We start from the raw sequence: 15,354 nt of genomic DNA, 5'->3' as shown, positions 1-15,354 counted from the left end.
AAGCACAAAGACACCTTCAATCCAGCCTGTCTAAGAGCTGTTGCAGGGGAGAGTCCAGCCATCTGGGTGCAGAGGCGGGATGCCCGCACTTCCCTTAGTCACAGTTAGAGCAAAGAGCCCTCAGTGAGACACACAGCGAACAAGACAAAACAAAACAAAAAAAAGCCCTGAACAGCAAACCCAGCAATTAGAAAACTGCACAGAGAGGCAGGCACAGTGAGAGCGTGAGTGCTGAGCACACACAGAGACGAGGACAGGAGACACGCGTGGAAGGAGCGCTCTTCCCAGCCCATCCAACCGCCGGCGCTCCGTGTACAGCCCTGCCCTGCGATGCCGGCCGAAGGGGGGCTTTGAAGTGGGGGGAAGGGGGAAAATAATACACTGCAAGTGTGAAGTGGGTGGAGGGAACAGGGCAGCAGTGTCCTGTCCAGGGGCATAAAAGCGGGTTAAAAGACTCGACCAACGCTGCAAGTCAGGACCTTTTCTGGCAGAGGTCAAGGCTGCCTCAACTGTCCACCTGCTAATACCAACAAAGGACCTCCTTCAATGCCTTTTCTTCTAGGAGAATTACAGTCCGCAGCAGGCTGAAAGGACACGCAGCTAAATGCGTTTCACAGCAAAATGTTTCCCCAGCCAGTTAATTTATTTAAGATGGGGGAAGTAATTAAAATCTAAATACATGTGTAGGGGGTGGGGGTCTGCCCCTCCTCCCACAAGGGGGGCACTCTCGAGTCCTTCCCTAGGAAGCCTGCTTGGAGAACAGCTCAGCCAGCTCTCTGACAGGGCTAGCAGAGCCCCAAACAAATGGGCCGCAGCACTCAGGGAATGGACCCTTCACAAGATTGTTTTCAAATTAAAACTTAAAGTGCAAAAGCAGGTATTTACCTAGTTTCTTACAATAATCCTCCCACGCCTTGGTGAACTCCACCTGGCCTGACTGGGTACCACTGTGATCTGCGGCAGAAGAAAGCGGTGAAGGCTGCTTAAAGCACAGCATTATCTTGTCTGTCCTCTCTCCTTACCAAGACTGCCTCCAGTGTGCCTGGCTACAAACAGGAACATGGAGGATCCTAAGTAGACATGGAACTAGAGAGCCAACATTTTCCATCAGGTTCAACAGCAGAAATAAAACATCTGCCCCCAAAACACGGCTTTGTGGTACTAAACCCATACAGGGGAAGGATAATGGCAAGGCAGGATGCTTCACTGGTCTTGGAAGCCACCAGAAACCTGACAAACTCATTGCAAAGCAGTCATCATTGGGATACAAGCTGTACTACCGGTAACTGGGGGATTCACAGGGTCTGTGCTCCTTATACCAGGCTCCAAAGCCAGGAGGTGTGAGCTTGAGTCATGACTATAAGTTGCAGGAAGGGAGATTTTTCTTTTTTCTTCCCCCCAGTGGTTGGTGGGCAGGATAAGAGGATGTTTCAGGGAGGTCAGCAAGAAGGTAAGTTTCTAAAGGCATCTCGCAAGGCAAACAGCAATGAACGTTTCGTAAGCATTTATTCAAAGGCTTTATGGGAAGATAAATATGACATTTTTTGTAGAGCTTTCCCTGCTGCACTGACTGCTCTGCTCTCCAAAGCTCAGGGAAGTCCAGCTCTCTTGAGAGTGCGCAGGAAAGGACTGGAGTAACAATTTTTCCTGTAAAAGAAGCTAACGGGAAAATAATCTTCTTCAGTACTATACTATTCCACGCCTGTACAAAAAAAAACCCAGTCCTTTCAAGCCCACCATTTTGCTGTCCTGAAAACAGAACCACTATTGACCTTCTACAAGATCCTAGAGCTCAAAGGATTGTTAGACTGTAATTGCTGAGGAGCAAGCCTCTTCCAGAGGCTTTTTTTTTTTTTTTTAAGAGTGTAACACAATTCCCATGCAGGGTTCCTATGTCCTACTGCAGCACACATTTTAGAAGTGCACTAAATAAACAATGCAGCATTAAGGATTTCAAAATTTCATATATGCACAATTTTATAAACATTAGAATGTGATTAGTGTTACAGGGAATCACAAATGCAATTGCAGGCATTGCTTTTCCAACATTTCCCTTACCTCAGGCACCTCAAAGAGTAGGAATTTATACTGAAGTTAATAATCTACTTCATTGCTAAATCAACCTTAGTACTGAAAAGCACCTGTCATTAACCCCTTTAAAATTACCCCCATACACATACTTTTTGGTGCTTAGCTTTAGTTTTCACAAGACCAGGCCATTAAAAAATTCACATTTCCTAAAAAACTGTGACTGAAAAGCATCTGTTGGACATTACCGCCCATTACAGGAGTTTTGAGATTACCAAGCAGACTACGAACCTGCTCTGTTTAGGGCAAACCATTACTTTGGCTGTTGAAGACACAGGATGATGCAGTTACACAGAAACAGAGAAAGGTAGAGGTTGGAAGGGACCTCTGAAGATCATCACCACTAGCATTTGCTACTTCAGTTATTCTGAAAAGGGGGACTCCCCATTCCAACCTGCTGAAATTTGACTAAACATGGGAAGAAAAGACACTCTGAACCTTCAAGAATAATAGCCAGCCCGACTCAGTGGCTTGAAGTGGAAAACCCAGCAGCAGGGGTGATCTGGGTTCAGTTTTTGAACTCATGACTAAGGACATGTGTGCACTATTTTTTTGTTTTAATTATTTGAAAGCTGGTTATCCCGCTGGCCTCGTTCTGAGCGTTTAGCACTACAGAGGCTGAGCAGTTCTCATCAACTCCTAAAAGGAGACAGGGACACTACTACAGCCAGTGTGGATGAACCAGGTGAGAAGCCCTGTCTATCCTTTCTTCCACTTTCTGCATCTCCTTTCCCAGTCTAACAGACTGGGAGTTGAACAGTGAGAAGAGCTCATAAGGAACATTAAAAAAAAAAAAAGGCAAATAAGCAAGAACTGATAAGGTCAAGAACAAAGAGATGGGAGGGCTCACCACCAAGACACAGTGTGCCTGTTAGGGGGAAAAGGGATTGGCAAGTACTTGCCTGGAGAATCATGGCAGGAGAGAGTCTAAGGTAGAAACGTTTCTGTTAGGAACAGACAGCAAGGACTTAATGTCCACACAAAGAGAGCAGAAACAAGAAGTATGCAGTTAAATGCACAAAAAGTGTTACAGTTTTCAATGGACATCAGTTTATTCTGAGCTCAAACACCACAGCATGCCTCCACACGCCTCTTCTGCTCACAAAATTATTTTGCTGTTTTCACGCAAGTGGTCTCATGGGTGAACTTGTGTTTCACACACATGAAGCAGCAATTGCAAGAGGAACACCAACCCTTCTCCAACCCAGGTCCTAGACACTTACTTGGGACTTGCTGTCCAGGCTGCTGCCACGTCTGGTAGGTACTGCCCCAACCCTGCGTCATGAACGCCTGAGGACCACTGCAGAGGACAAAAAGGCACGTTGAGGTAGACAATAAAATACTTAACAGTCCACATATGTGAAGCTGCCCACAGAAGAAAAATTGTTACTTATAGTCAGCAACTGGTGAGGAAACAGGTGAACACAGGAACAAAAGGAAACGCTGTGTAAGTGTGACTGCTAACTGGCTTGATATTGGTCTGTTCATGAAGCCAAGATGAAGATATATCATACTGAACAGCAATCCTTGTTTAAGGCTTCCTTCCATGCTCTCACTGCACTAGAGACAGGAATTTTGGAGATGCCAATACCTATCTTGTTTATAATTTAATAGCTAAAATCATTCCTGCAGTCAAGCTTAAAGGTTTCATCTCACTTGCTTCTGAACGCTCAATCTGTAAAAGGCTCCACTTATACATCACCCCTTCAGGGCCCTCCACCCTTCTCCCAGTGCTTTTATAGCTCCCAGCCATTTCCCACAGCCCATCCGTGATGAGAAGGAGAAGCTTACTTTTGATGAGGTGTAGCGGGTGCTTGGCTGAACGGACTTTGACCAAATCCTCCAGGTCCACCCATGCTGGTACCCTGTCACAGAATCCACAAATATTTAATGCCAGCTCTAAGCACAGGGTGGAGGCAGCTTGTATGAGCAGTAAGAAAGGGGAGAAGACAGCCTGGGACACGTTCCACTAAACCTCAGCACCTGAAAGAAGTGACTGATTCTTCAAGGACGAAGTTCTCAGGACTGTCAGCACACTCCAGGAGTCCAGCTTCAAAAGCAACTCCAGTTAGCCCACAAAGTTGCTAAGGGGACTATGGCACAGCTGGAAGTTTTCCTTTGAATACCTTGGATCCTGAGGTTGGTATCAAGCCTTCTCCTCTCAGGCAATTCAGCATAAAGGTTGCTTTTCAGCTTTAACATGCCCCGGTTCAGTATTTTCTGTACTTTCTTTTACCCAAGTCTCCCCCTTCAGCAGTACTCCAGCCTGACATTATTAAGCTTCAATACCACTGCATTAAGTGGAAGATAAAAGTCATCCTGGATATACTGGAGCAAGGAGCTGAGTGTTACTTTCAGTATGATGATGCCAGGATTGTGTCTTTCTCACTCAGTGACACTATTGTCTTCCCTTCAAATAAATCTCCTTTGACAGCCTTCTCATACCTTATTATTGCTGTTCTTCCCTCTCATACAGCTGCACACTACCCATGATTATGTCAGCAAACAGTAAGATCCTTCTGGGACCACAGCAAAATTAGTCCAATGGATGCTCCAGGGCCATCAAAGTTCAAGACAGCTGCTAACAGGCAAATGGTTTTGAAGCTAAGTAATGTAAGCGTGTGTATTCTATGCCACCCTGTAAGTCCAGGCCTACATGTACCTAAGAGTAAAAACATGTCTGAGACAGACCAAGATCAACAGAGATGGAACTTACACCAACTTTCTCATCTATGAGATGTCTAGCAAGTTCAATTTGCTGGGGAACTCCTCTGATTGTGAATATTCGTACACCAGGGTCTGTGTTTGGAGGTGGGTTTCTCTGAAGCTCAACATGGGCTCCTGACTGCTGATTTATGCTCTTGATGTTCTCACCACCTGCAGAAAAGAAAACCAAGACATAAGAAGAAGGGATAGTCAGCATCTTTTTCCGTAAAAGCATAAACACAGTCAGGTTCTGGTAATGGAATACAGTTTCAACTACGTTCTGTGTGCCTCAAGGGAGGTGGGGCTGAGGATAGCAACAGCATAAGAAACCACAGCACATGAGCTCATGTTGCTCCTTCAAACAACAGTTTGAAGAAAAAATACAGTTTCATAAGCATGACCTGAAACTGTGAGCTACTGCAATGGTTTTTGGGGTCATGGATGGTGCCGTTTTAAGAATATACAGTCCCCCCCTGTGTACACATTGCTAGGATCCCAACAAAATGCAGAGTGGCTGAGATACACTTTGACAAACCAGATGCAATAACTGTACTGACTGAATTCTGGTGGTTTTGCACAGCTGTTCACAATCCTTGAGACAAGAAAGTCACCTGCAACTGAAACATGCTTTTTCTTTCTTCCATGAAGCCTTTTTTTCCCCGCATCACTAGACATTCCATTCCACTAAGGCAAAAAGCCACCAGCCACATACCTTGTAGCTTAAAAACCAAAGCTTAAGCTTTCTCACAGTCACGTGCTGTTCTATAGCTTATTTCCTTAAAGGAACCTCCGCTTATCGCTCTTCGCATTCACACTGCGGCGTACATATCCTTCCACACAACCACAGCAGCGCAGGATTCCAGGCAGTCTTCCACTACTTCCGAGTTAGTTGTGCATGCAGTGAACATATCTGGCTAGTTTGCCATCTGGATACACTGCAGCACAGGAGTGCTTCGAGCAGGATGTGGCAGGGCTAGCCAAAGTAGATCCGATTTCCTGAAGACCTGCTAGGTCCCGGTCTCTTAATGAAATTTGCTTAACAAAAGCCTAAGCCAATGTTACAATGGTTCAATTCTTCTTTTGGAAGCTCACACAACTTACAGACCAGCTCCACTCAACTGGAGAAATTAAAGGGTGTGGGGAAGGAGAGGGTTTTACAACTTTTAAACCACAAACCAAAAATCACCAGCTAAAAGGACACAGGGCAAGCAGGAAAGAGAGCAAAGGAAACTAACTGGAGATTTTTGTTTGGTTTTAATTGAAAAAAGTCTCCAAAATAATCTCCTCAATTTTGCTTGCATTTCCATCTCTATACAACCAGCACAACTTCAAAACAAACTGTGGATGTTGCAGACACTTGTTCATTTCATTGTCATGGACTCGTGACCTTTTTAACATTTTAAAGCCTTCTTGGGGAAGGGAGGAGGAAAAGTTGCCAAAGGGCAATTAACTCTTTCTAAATGAATTTTTGAAGATGCGTTTAACAAAAGATAATCGTGTCACATCCCTGGCCTGACAACAGGGATTGTACTGTGCAGCCAAAAGCCAAGCCACTTATTTTCAGTCAAGCATGGGAAAGCGGTAAGATGAAGTTTCAAACCAAGAAGTTTTGGGGGGTTTTTTTGTGTAATGCTTTTGTCTGATGCAGACTTATCTGAAGCTCTGTTTTTTACCATATTGAGGTGAGATCTGAATCAACAGCCATTTCATCTGCTTAACAAAACCAGAGGACTCTTTCAGGCAACACAATTTGGATCATGAAGGAGTGGGAGAACTTCTTCACTGGGCGAGAGAAACATAACCATAGGTTGCTACTCACGCAGCAGACTAGGTTTCTCCTTCCAAAAAAGGATTAAAGATTGAAGCTTTCTCAAACTGGAAGCGAGGAGAATATAGATTTCCGGTCACTTCCCCGTTTAGCATTCAGCACCAAGTTTGTAGGTGTTGGGACTGTTTCCACATCAGCCTCCTCCTAGACCATACTGCAGGATCAGGTTAGTTGTCTCTCCAGGTTTGGTCAGAGGCTGCAAGCTCCCACGCCCGTACCAGAACTTGGTGCCCTTCTCCTCCTTACCCTCCAGTCTGGTACATGCCAAAGTGCTCCCTCCCATCCAAGCGATCCCAATTCAGCCTCCAGAGCATGCAAATGAAGTGACGCACTCAACATGATGCTGCACAGTGCCGGAAGGAGTTCATCTTCCCCCGTAATGAGGTGACCCGCTCGGCACATGGTGGCTGTCTATAGATGCATTCAGCAGCTCGCCCCATTCTTCTACCTGATGGGGGGCAGAAGTGATCCAAGAGTGGCCCCCCAGCTGGATGTGAAATCGTAAAGCAATTAATCAAACCTGCTAAAAGGCAGAGCTGACAAGAGCCAGGCCGGCCACGTTATCTGTCAATATTGCTGTATTTATCATGGAAATCCAGCGGGGGCCCAGAGAGGCTGCGGTTTGTTTCCAAGCACCACCAAACAGAGAAAGCGCTTGACATGTGTATGGCGCTCATCTCCACCCTTCCTCGAGTCTGTCAGAAAAGAAAAGCTGCACCTACCCACCCTCTAGAGGAAACAGCTACACACAAGATTTGCAGTGAGCCAAGGACTTTCTTATCAGCTCGTAAAGGCTCATGCTCCCAACCGGAGAAGTAATGCCCATGAGAAAGAGGCCTTAGATCTTCTATCATACACACCACAGAAACGGCACTGAGAAATGTCCTCATCTTCCTCTTTCCGCCCCCCTTCTCGAATGCTGACACAGAGCTGGAAGCACAGCAGCAGTTACCTGGCCACATCGCATACAGTACACCCGGGAGGCCCAAGACACCCATTGCTTGGGTGCTAGCCTCAGAGACCAAGCTACATGTGCCCAGAGGGCTCAGTCAGATTTTACAGAGAAGGCTAACAGCCAAGTCCTGTATCACAGGGGAAGGAAGGAAAAAAAAAAAAAAAAAAAAAAAAAGGATGGAAACTGCTCAGAAACTAAAAGGGGGGAGTAAAGGTTTTACAATTGGTCACTTAAGAAAACCCCACTAACATCCCCTCTCCCCTACACTGCCCCACAGCCAGTGGGAGAGGAAACAAGAAGAATCGGGTGTCTTGCACCAACGTAAGGAGAGTGTCGTACATCCATCCTGGCCCAGGCCCCAAAAGGCAATGCTACAGCCGTCACTCACTTGACAAAAATGAAGGCTGCAACAGACTAAGAGCATAGGCACTGTAAGAACACCGATTACAAGGTGGTATTACAAAGCTACAAGCACTCAAATCACCATACAACTAGTAATTAGTCACTCCAGAAAGCTTCTGATCTGGCTGGGTATGAATCCCTATTTTGCTGTTGTGGAAACAAAGGTAAAAAGCTACCCTTCACCCCCACAGTGAGTCTGTGCCAGGCCTTGAACTTGAATGCTAGGACATCCAACTCTGCTACCTGCATTTATCTTTTCAGCACACAGTGCTCTCTGTGGTCACAAATGCTCCACTTCAGTGCACTGCTGAATAACAAGTGACCTTTTCTGATCCTTTATTAAGGATGACTAATGGATACAGCAATAAAGTTTCATTACAATTTGATTTTTCCATACATATAACTCTCGCTCGTAGGCTTAAAATTTGCTTTGCTTGATCTTTTGCCCAACTGGACTGTTCAGTGAGATCAAGCACAATCAGTCTGCAATTTCTGCGTAATGGGGAGAGCAGATGCTTTTTCATATTGAAAAAAGTTTTCAGGTTTGTAACGGGTTTACGGCAAAGAACAACATCTGAAAATGATTGCAGATACACTGCTGACATGCGTGTGTCGCATATCTGTGTCCCTTGTCATCCAATAAGGCAGGATTTCAGGGTGCTACAGGGGCCAGACACATGGAAGGGAACAAATGAGGTGCAGCAGGGGAAAGAGGCCACAACATGTTTCATTGCAAGCTCACTCCTGCCCAACAGGACAGCAGGAAACTAAATGTCACTGAAACATTTATGTAGCACAATGCCCTCAAGTCTCTGCCTCCTTTACCGTTGTAGCTAATCTGTTCCTTTTCTATTCACCTCACCTCTGCTGAGGCTAAAAGCCAACTGTGATTACTTAAACGCTAGTTAGGGCATACGTCATTCTTTCTGAAATAAGCATAGACAAATTAAATACCACTCCTTTGACACATCAGTGTATTAACTCAGAAGCATCGCAACAGTGCGGAGCAACAGAGCGCTTCTATTCCTGGCTCTAATCTAAGTGCTGCCATTACCTGATGTGTAGCTCATGCTCTGTGACAAATTGAGACCGCTGCTGGTGCTCTGGTTTCATAACTGTCTTGAGGGTGTACAGGTTCTTGAGAGGAAGGCCAGATGACCCCTTGTCCATCTCCCTAGCATGGAGAGATTCAATGGCTAAGGCAGCCAAGGGGCCTCCATGGCAGTGAACATGCTCGTCCGAGTGAGATGAGGTGCACCAGCCTGCTCTATGACAGGCTCAGACACAAGCTCAGATACAGACAAATCCTGCTACTTCACTTTATTAATCAGACACTTCAGGTACATGGCTAGAAGCAGCTACTGTTATTACCACATTCAGTGACCTTCCATTTTATCACATGGCACTCACAGAAATCCAGCATGATGAAATGACTGTTCTGCTTGTCCCTGATAAACTGTCCTTTAAACGAATTCTCTACAAAAAGAATCCACAAATGAACCTTCCTTTTCTCAGCCAGCTTCTTGTTATAACAAGCTTACTTGACAGCTCTGCATGAAGAGCCTCTCTTACATATTGTGAACAAGGGCCTGGAGAGTACAATTATGAGTGAGAGCACCACAAAGAAAACAACCACAAGCGCTTGTAGCTTATTCCTATGCTGCATTCACTGGCCACTAAATACCTGCAATTACAGAAAACTCCAAAGCCTCACTGTCAAGCAGCAAGAATGCGACCATCCCGAGAGAGAAAGATTGCAAGCTCTAGTATTCAGTGTCACCAGACCCACCTTTGCCTATAACAAGGCCACACTTATCAGCTGGCACCGTGTAGGTTATTTCCTGCATGCCCCCAGGTGTTCCAACGCTCCAGTCCCCACGGCCACGACCTCTTCCTCGGGTGACAGCCAAACTTCCAAAGCCATCTCGCTCCTTGGAAGGCAGAAAAAATTTTTATCAGTGTTTTTTTTGCTGGCCCCAATATACATTAAAAACAAAATAAAGCAAGGTAAGTTAAATTGCATTATAATCAATGGCACTGAATTGAGATATTCTTGGACTTCAGTTTCACATTCAAGATTTTGAAGCACTTTAAAGAAATGCCAAGTAACACACATTACAGCTGCCTTCCTGACTCAGGAAGATATTTATATTTTTTTAAATGCATGCCTTTATATCTGCTGAAATAAACCTATAAACAAGCATCAACTACTAAAGGACTTAGTTTGTGATGGGGGCTTTCCTCAGAGGAACTGATAGATCTTGGCACTGACACATACAGAAGTTGCTTCCAAACCCTTTCAAGTGTCGTTCTTTAAAGAACTGCTGGAATTACTCAGCTGAAATGCACATTTTCCAAAACCTCCAAAAGAAGCTTTTAAGTTCAAAGACACTTAAAGGACATACCTATGTTGGGTAACTGCTCTCTCCAAAAGCAAAGGCCACACGCAGACAGAAGCTATCATGACAGACCTCAAAATTATAGTGGATGATTAAAAGTTATAAAATCAAGTATTCAGAGCAGATCTCAGGGCAAGAAGAGATATCAAGACCTCCCCTTAACGGAGAAATTATGCTCAGGTATCTGGTCTGGAATGTCTAACATCTTTACTTCTCATAATACAAAGGGAAGATAACCTCCTTCATGAGTCTGCCCTACTACTTCACCCATCTTTGTACTTCTTGCTCTTGGACAATGCAATATGTTGGTGTCTGTCTCAGAGCACAGTGACCACATATGTGAGCATTCATTGCCTTGCCCTGCCTCCCACAGCCACTAGACCAGAGGACTGGAGTCTGAAGAGAAGGCATCGCTGAGCACTGTTAATGCCCTGCTCTCTAAGCATTACTAAGCAGAGCCTCCAGTCACTGTCTCACACTACTGCTGGACTCCATTCCACCAGGTCACCATTTCTAAATAACATAAGCACAGCTAAACAGGGAGGGTAAATGTGGAGCTACAATGAGGCCTCATAATACTGCCTAAGCATAGGAGACCATCCCATAGCTCAGTCAGGCCGTATTACATTTAAAAAAACCCAAATAAACAAAAGCCAAGCATAGCAGCTCTGTCCTGGGCAGCAGCATGTGTGGCCTACCAGAGGGAAAAACTAACACTGCTGTTCTTCCGATAGTGGCATCCATCCACACAGCTGCATGCATACAGACTACATTCCCATACAAGCACTTTCCTCCCAAGAGCCTCCAGAACCCACCTGTGCAGTGAGAATGAGTTCACTGATGATGTGTGCTGCATGTTGACACCTATCGGGAAGCCCCATGACCTGTGCGACTCTTTCAGAGCTAATCCCATCATCTGTGAAGAGAGGTGGCAAAGTCTAAATTAAAAGGAGAAAACATCCACCCACCAACAAAAGCTTCCTTCTACCACCACCACTGCTAGCAGCATTTTCACATAATATAACTACCCCAAGAGCTACCTCTTCCCGCCACCTTCAGCCCCTCTTCCATGGACTGAAAGATGACAAAACCCAACCCACATTGCAGAAGGAAAAAGGCAACACTTTCAAATGTCAAAAAGCCACGAAAGAGACTGATATAATTTTAAGAGGACAAAGGCAGCTTTGATAGGTGATCAGACAGCCAAGGACCCAGAGAAAGTTACTTAGAATTAATCAACTCCTGATCCCCAAAGGCTTTAATGTCCTGAAGGAGAATTCTTTAACAGGAAATAAAAGGCCTTTTTGTTATTGTTATTCTGTTTATCCATACAATTACCACTCAAGACATGACTGTTGTGACATCTAATGTTTGCAAGTGAGCTGTATATAATCTTACTCTCTGAAAAACAGAAAGTGCACAAGGAAGCAGCACATCATATTTAAACAGGTTTCAGAAAGAGACACAATGCACCTTTAAATTAGGAAAGCCTAGCTGCTGTAACCTCAGATCAGACTCACTTTAGCAATCCCAAACTGGAAACACTGGTCAGAAAGCAACGGCTCTCCCATCCTCACACAAACCTGGTTTAAATTGAATCCTAACTCCAGCATCATTCTGAATCTTTTTGATCATTTCTCCATTTCTTCCTATCACAATTCCAACAGCAAACCTGGGCACAGAGACCTGATGGGAAAGGCAAAGCAGTATGAAAGCTCACAGAACTAGACTGAATTACTCTGATTTTACAAGGAGATGCTCTTAAGTACGAGGACAGGCCACGTTAAGCAGCTCCAGGCTACAGAACTGTATCCCTTAAGAAAAACAAACATGTGGCCACAAATTCCTTCCTCGCTAAATGAACTCTGCATTACAAGAATGCAGCTTAAAAAGACAATTAGAAAAGTGCCATCTGGGAGTCCATGAGAACTCCTCTTCTTTGCAGCCAGACTCACTCTTCCGGCAACAGAACACAATGCATTTAAAAATAAGCTTACAGGTTATATGTGCAATTTGATGACTTCCACCCACTACCCATCCCACAGGGAGGTTAGCAGAGTACTCGTGAAGAAAACATACCTCTATGCTGCCTCCTCCCATTCTAGAACTGAAATCATTGCGTACGCCTCGGAAGTCTGCCTGATCTTTCTCTCGGATGATCTCCAGTACCATTTCCCTTGCTTGCTACATGGGGAAAGAAGTTACAGTTAGCTTAAAATTATTCTGCTTGCCATCTTGTTGTTAGGGCCTCAACAGTGGCTAATGGTCAGGCTTCAGGCAAAGCGATCTCCATCTGCTTAACAGAAACAGCACTCTGATTTAAAATTTCTTTTACCATAATCAATGGAGATCTGTTCTTGATGGCATCTTCCATGTCTGACAAAACCTGCCAAGTATGCAAGGTGGCAGTTTCTTGTGTGCAACTGCTTCTTTCAGTCTTTCAAAAAGGTCTTTTAGCTTTTCAAATATCTCTGATGGGGTTTTTTTTGGTTGTCGTTTTGTTTTTAAATTAAAGGTCGGGAAAGCCCTTTCCTACTGGATAGAACTGAAACCAATACAGTAAGGTAGAAGCTGTGGTAGCATAGCAGAGAGCATGTCCACTAAGAGTAAGAGAGCAAGTACCAAGGTGGCAGGTGGGCAGTAGTGAGCTTACAGAAAAGACACACAGAAAAGTTAAGCCCAAGTCTGCAGCAATTCAGCAAGACATTTTCTAAGATAAATGAATATTCTTCCTACCTACTTGCAGCCCTCAAGGCCATTCACAAGCTTACATGTAGCCCAGCTAGTAAAAGTGTACCTTGGAAATAAGCCAGCAGTAGTCACCATTGAAAAAAAGCCTCAGTGTCAAAACCAAAGCCTTTGTGTTTCTATATATTACCAGTCAAGCTTTTGACATTTTGGTTCTATCTCCAAGTTTGAGCGACACTGGTGAATCTGATTCCTTTCACATTTTTACATATTTTCCATGCCCCCATAGTACTTTTTACAGATGAAAACAACTCAAGACATTTTAGAGATGCCAAGACTGAAATAAGGGCAATGGAGGGATTTCACGGGGATTTGAGTGCGTTAAACACTGTTGCAGTATTCAGAGAATCCCACCAAACCCAAGCATTCATAGAACTTAAGTGCCATCTAAGCATTCTCAACTTAGAAAAGTGCCTCAAAGATCTTCCAGCCTACGTAGCCTCCACGATTGCTTGGCATGATTTATGGCACGGAAGTTGTGACAACAGCAAATCTTGCAAAAGTAGAAGAAAACACCTGGGAAGTAGCAGCACTTTTGGTTAAAAGTAGCAAAACTGCCATTAAACTCCTTTTTGCGTATTTATACCTCCACAATAAGTATTAGAATTTTGGAACACTCTTCCCCCCCATTTAAATCTAAAAGCCCACTTGCAACGAGAGGTTTGAAAAATACAACCCAAACATGCTATCCCTGAGCAACATGAACTGTTGCAGCAATTTATGATTAGGGAGATCCTATAACACAGAACTATTTTTATTAGAGACAGGAATGCTAAGCTAGATTTAAGCACTTAGCAAGGTATGAAAAGCTCTTGCTGAGAAGTGGAACATGCCACAGCTAAACTTTAATTCTTTTATTCAAGCACTCCCATCACGCTGCAAACTTCCAGTCTCTGGCTGATCATGGGTTTTTGCTTTGAACCGCAGGTATGAACACATCTGTAGAACCCCAACACAAGGAGACTAAGGTACCAATATTAAGCAAACCCCTTGGTTTCAGGAGTTGTCGTGGGTTGTTTTTTTTTTTAATTACCTGCGTCAATTGGCTGTCTGAGATAATGAACCTTCCACAAAACTTTCTCAAATGTGTGGTTAAGTTAGTCACTAAGAACCCATTTGCTCAAGCAACATATAGCTATGATTTTTGCTTCAGAATTGGAAAGCATTTCAAAGCTACTTTCTCCCAACTCTCCTCCTCAGCTCTTCTCCGACCCATCTCTAATATCTACATGGAGTGAGAGCTCCTAGGTTACACAGTAAACAAGCCAACACTTGCTAGTCTGGTGTTTTAACTTGCTCTACTCAAACGTCAACCTTACAGAACAAACAAAACCAGCAAGGATCATTACATTTACAGTTGGATTCGACTCCATCAGATGCTTACTAATATGCTAAAGGTTAAATTTCTCCTCAGTTCTCTAGGGCAACTTCTTACTTTTATTACATACCTGTACTTTAAATGCATCTCCAGTAATACGGAGAGGTTTATCTGCTCCAGTAGGCAACGGACCATCCTGGATCATAATCATTTTCACACCTGTTCGCTCCTGCAGAAAAAGCACAGAGCACTTTGCTAAGCAGAATCCCTAAAACAACAGACTGTACTTTGGTTACTAAACATTACGTAGGTCAAATCAGCAGCTTTACAGAACACTACTTTAGCTCTTCACGGGTACTTATAGCACAAATTCAGTAACAGTCCTAGAGTGTAAAGGACTGCCAGAAAGTGTGCTACTCCAGAAGTTCTCTAATAGCCGAATCCCTTGCAAAAAGAGAACCCCTCTAGCTCAACAACTGATTTTTCAGCACTTTCCAAAATCTGTAGCTGTCTGCATATAACAGTTAAGTGACCAGCCTTAAAACTATTGGATGACAGAGGCCTAATCAGGGCATTCAAAAAAATATATTTTTGACCTAGGTGCTTTTCTGAAACCCTCTATTTAAAAAAACTTGTACCAGATGGAGGAATAAAGAATGTCTAGGAACATAGATTTATACATAACACAACACTTAATTAGAAAGGGGTGGGATGAGGAAAAAAGGAAGACACACGCCAGCTTTATCACAGATCAGCAACAAAAGAGAAGCACGGCACTCTACAACAGCATGGCTGGCATTAAAAACTATTGCAGCAGCAGACTAGAGATAGCCTTTTCTTGGCTACAAGGATCCCCTCCTAAACAGCACGCACCAAATGTTATCTAAAGCACACAAGTTTCTTTCACAGT

The 15,354-nt window shown here is 44.0% G+C and overlaps 1 protein-coding gene across 1 annotated transcript in view; it reads right to left on the bottom strand.

Moving 5' to 3' along the window:
• Positions 1-2,596: 2,596 nt before the first annotated feature.
• FUBP3 (far upstream element binding protein 3) overlaps positions 2,597-15,354 on the bottom strand; it is a gene marked incomplete at its 5' end in the record, with an annotated part of 33,823 nt that continues 21,065 nt past the window's right edge. Inside the window, 8 exons of the mRNA XM_082009165.1 lie at positions 2,597-3,388; positions 3,880-3,953; positions 4,805-4,965; positions 9,769-9,910; positions 11,194-11,294; positions 11,962-12,064; positions 12,458-12,562; positions 14,575-14,673. Coding sequence (XP_081865291.1) covers positions 3,196-3,388; positions 3,880-3,953; positions 4,805-4,965; positions 9,769-9,910; positions 11,194-11,294; positions 11,962-12,064; positions 12,458-12,562; positions 14,575-14,673 — 978 coding nt within the window. The 3' untranslated portion in view covers positions 2,597-3,195. The remainder of the gene's footprint in view (positions 3,389-3,879; positions 3,954-4,804; positions 4,966-9,768; positions 9,911-11,193; positions 11,295-11,961; positions 12,065-12,457; positions 12,563-14,574; positions 14,674-15,354) is intronic.

The sequence above is a fragment of the Phaethon aethereus genome, assembly GCF_964289735.1.
Source record: "Phaethon aethereus genome assembly, chromosome: 20".
Classification (NCBI taxonomy): Eukaryota; Metazoa; Chordata; class Aves; order Phaethontiformes; family Phaethontidae; genus Phaethon; species Phaethon aethereus.
The sequence above is the reverse complement of the archived record's forward strand: the minus strand, read 5'-3'. Positions and strand labels throughout refer to the sequence as shown.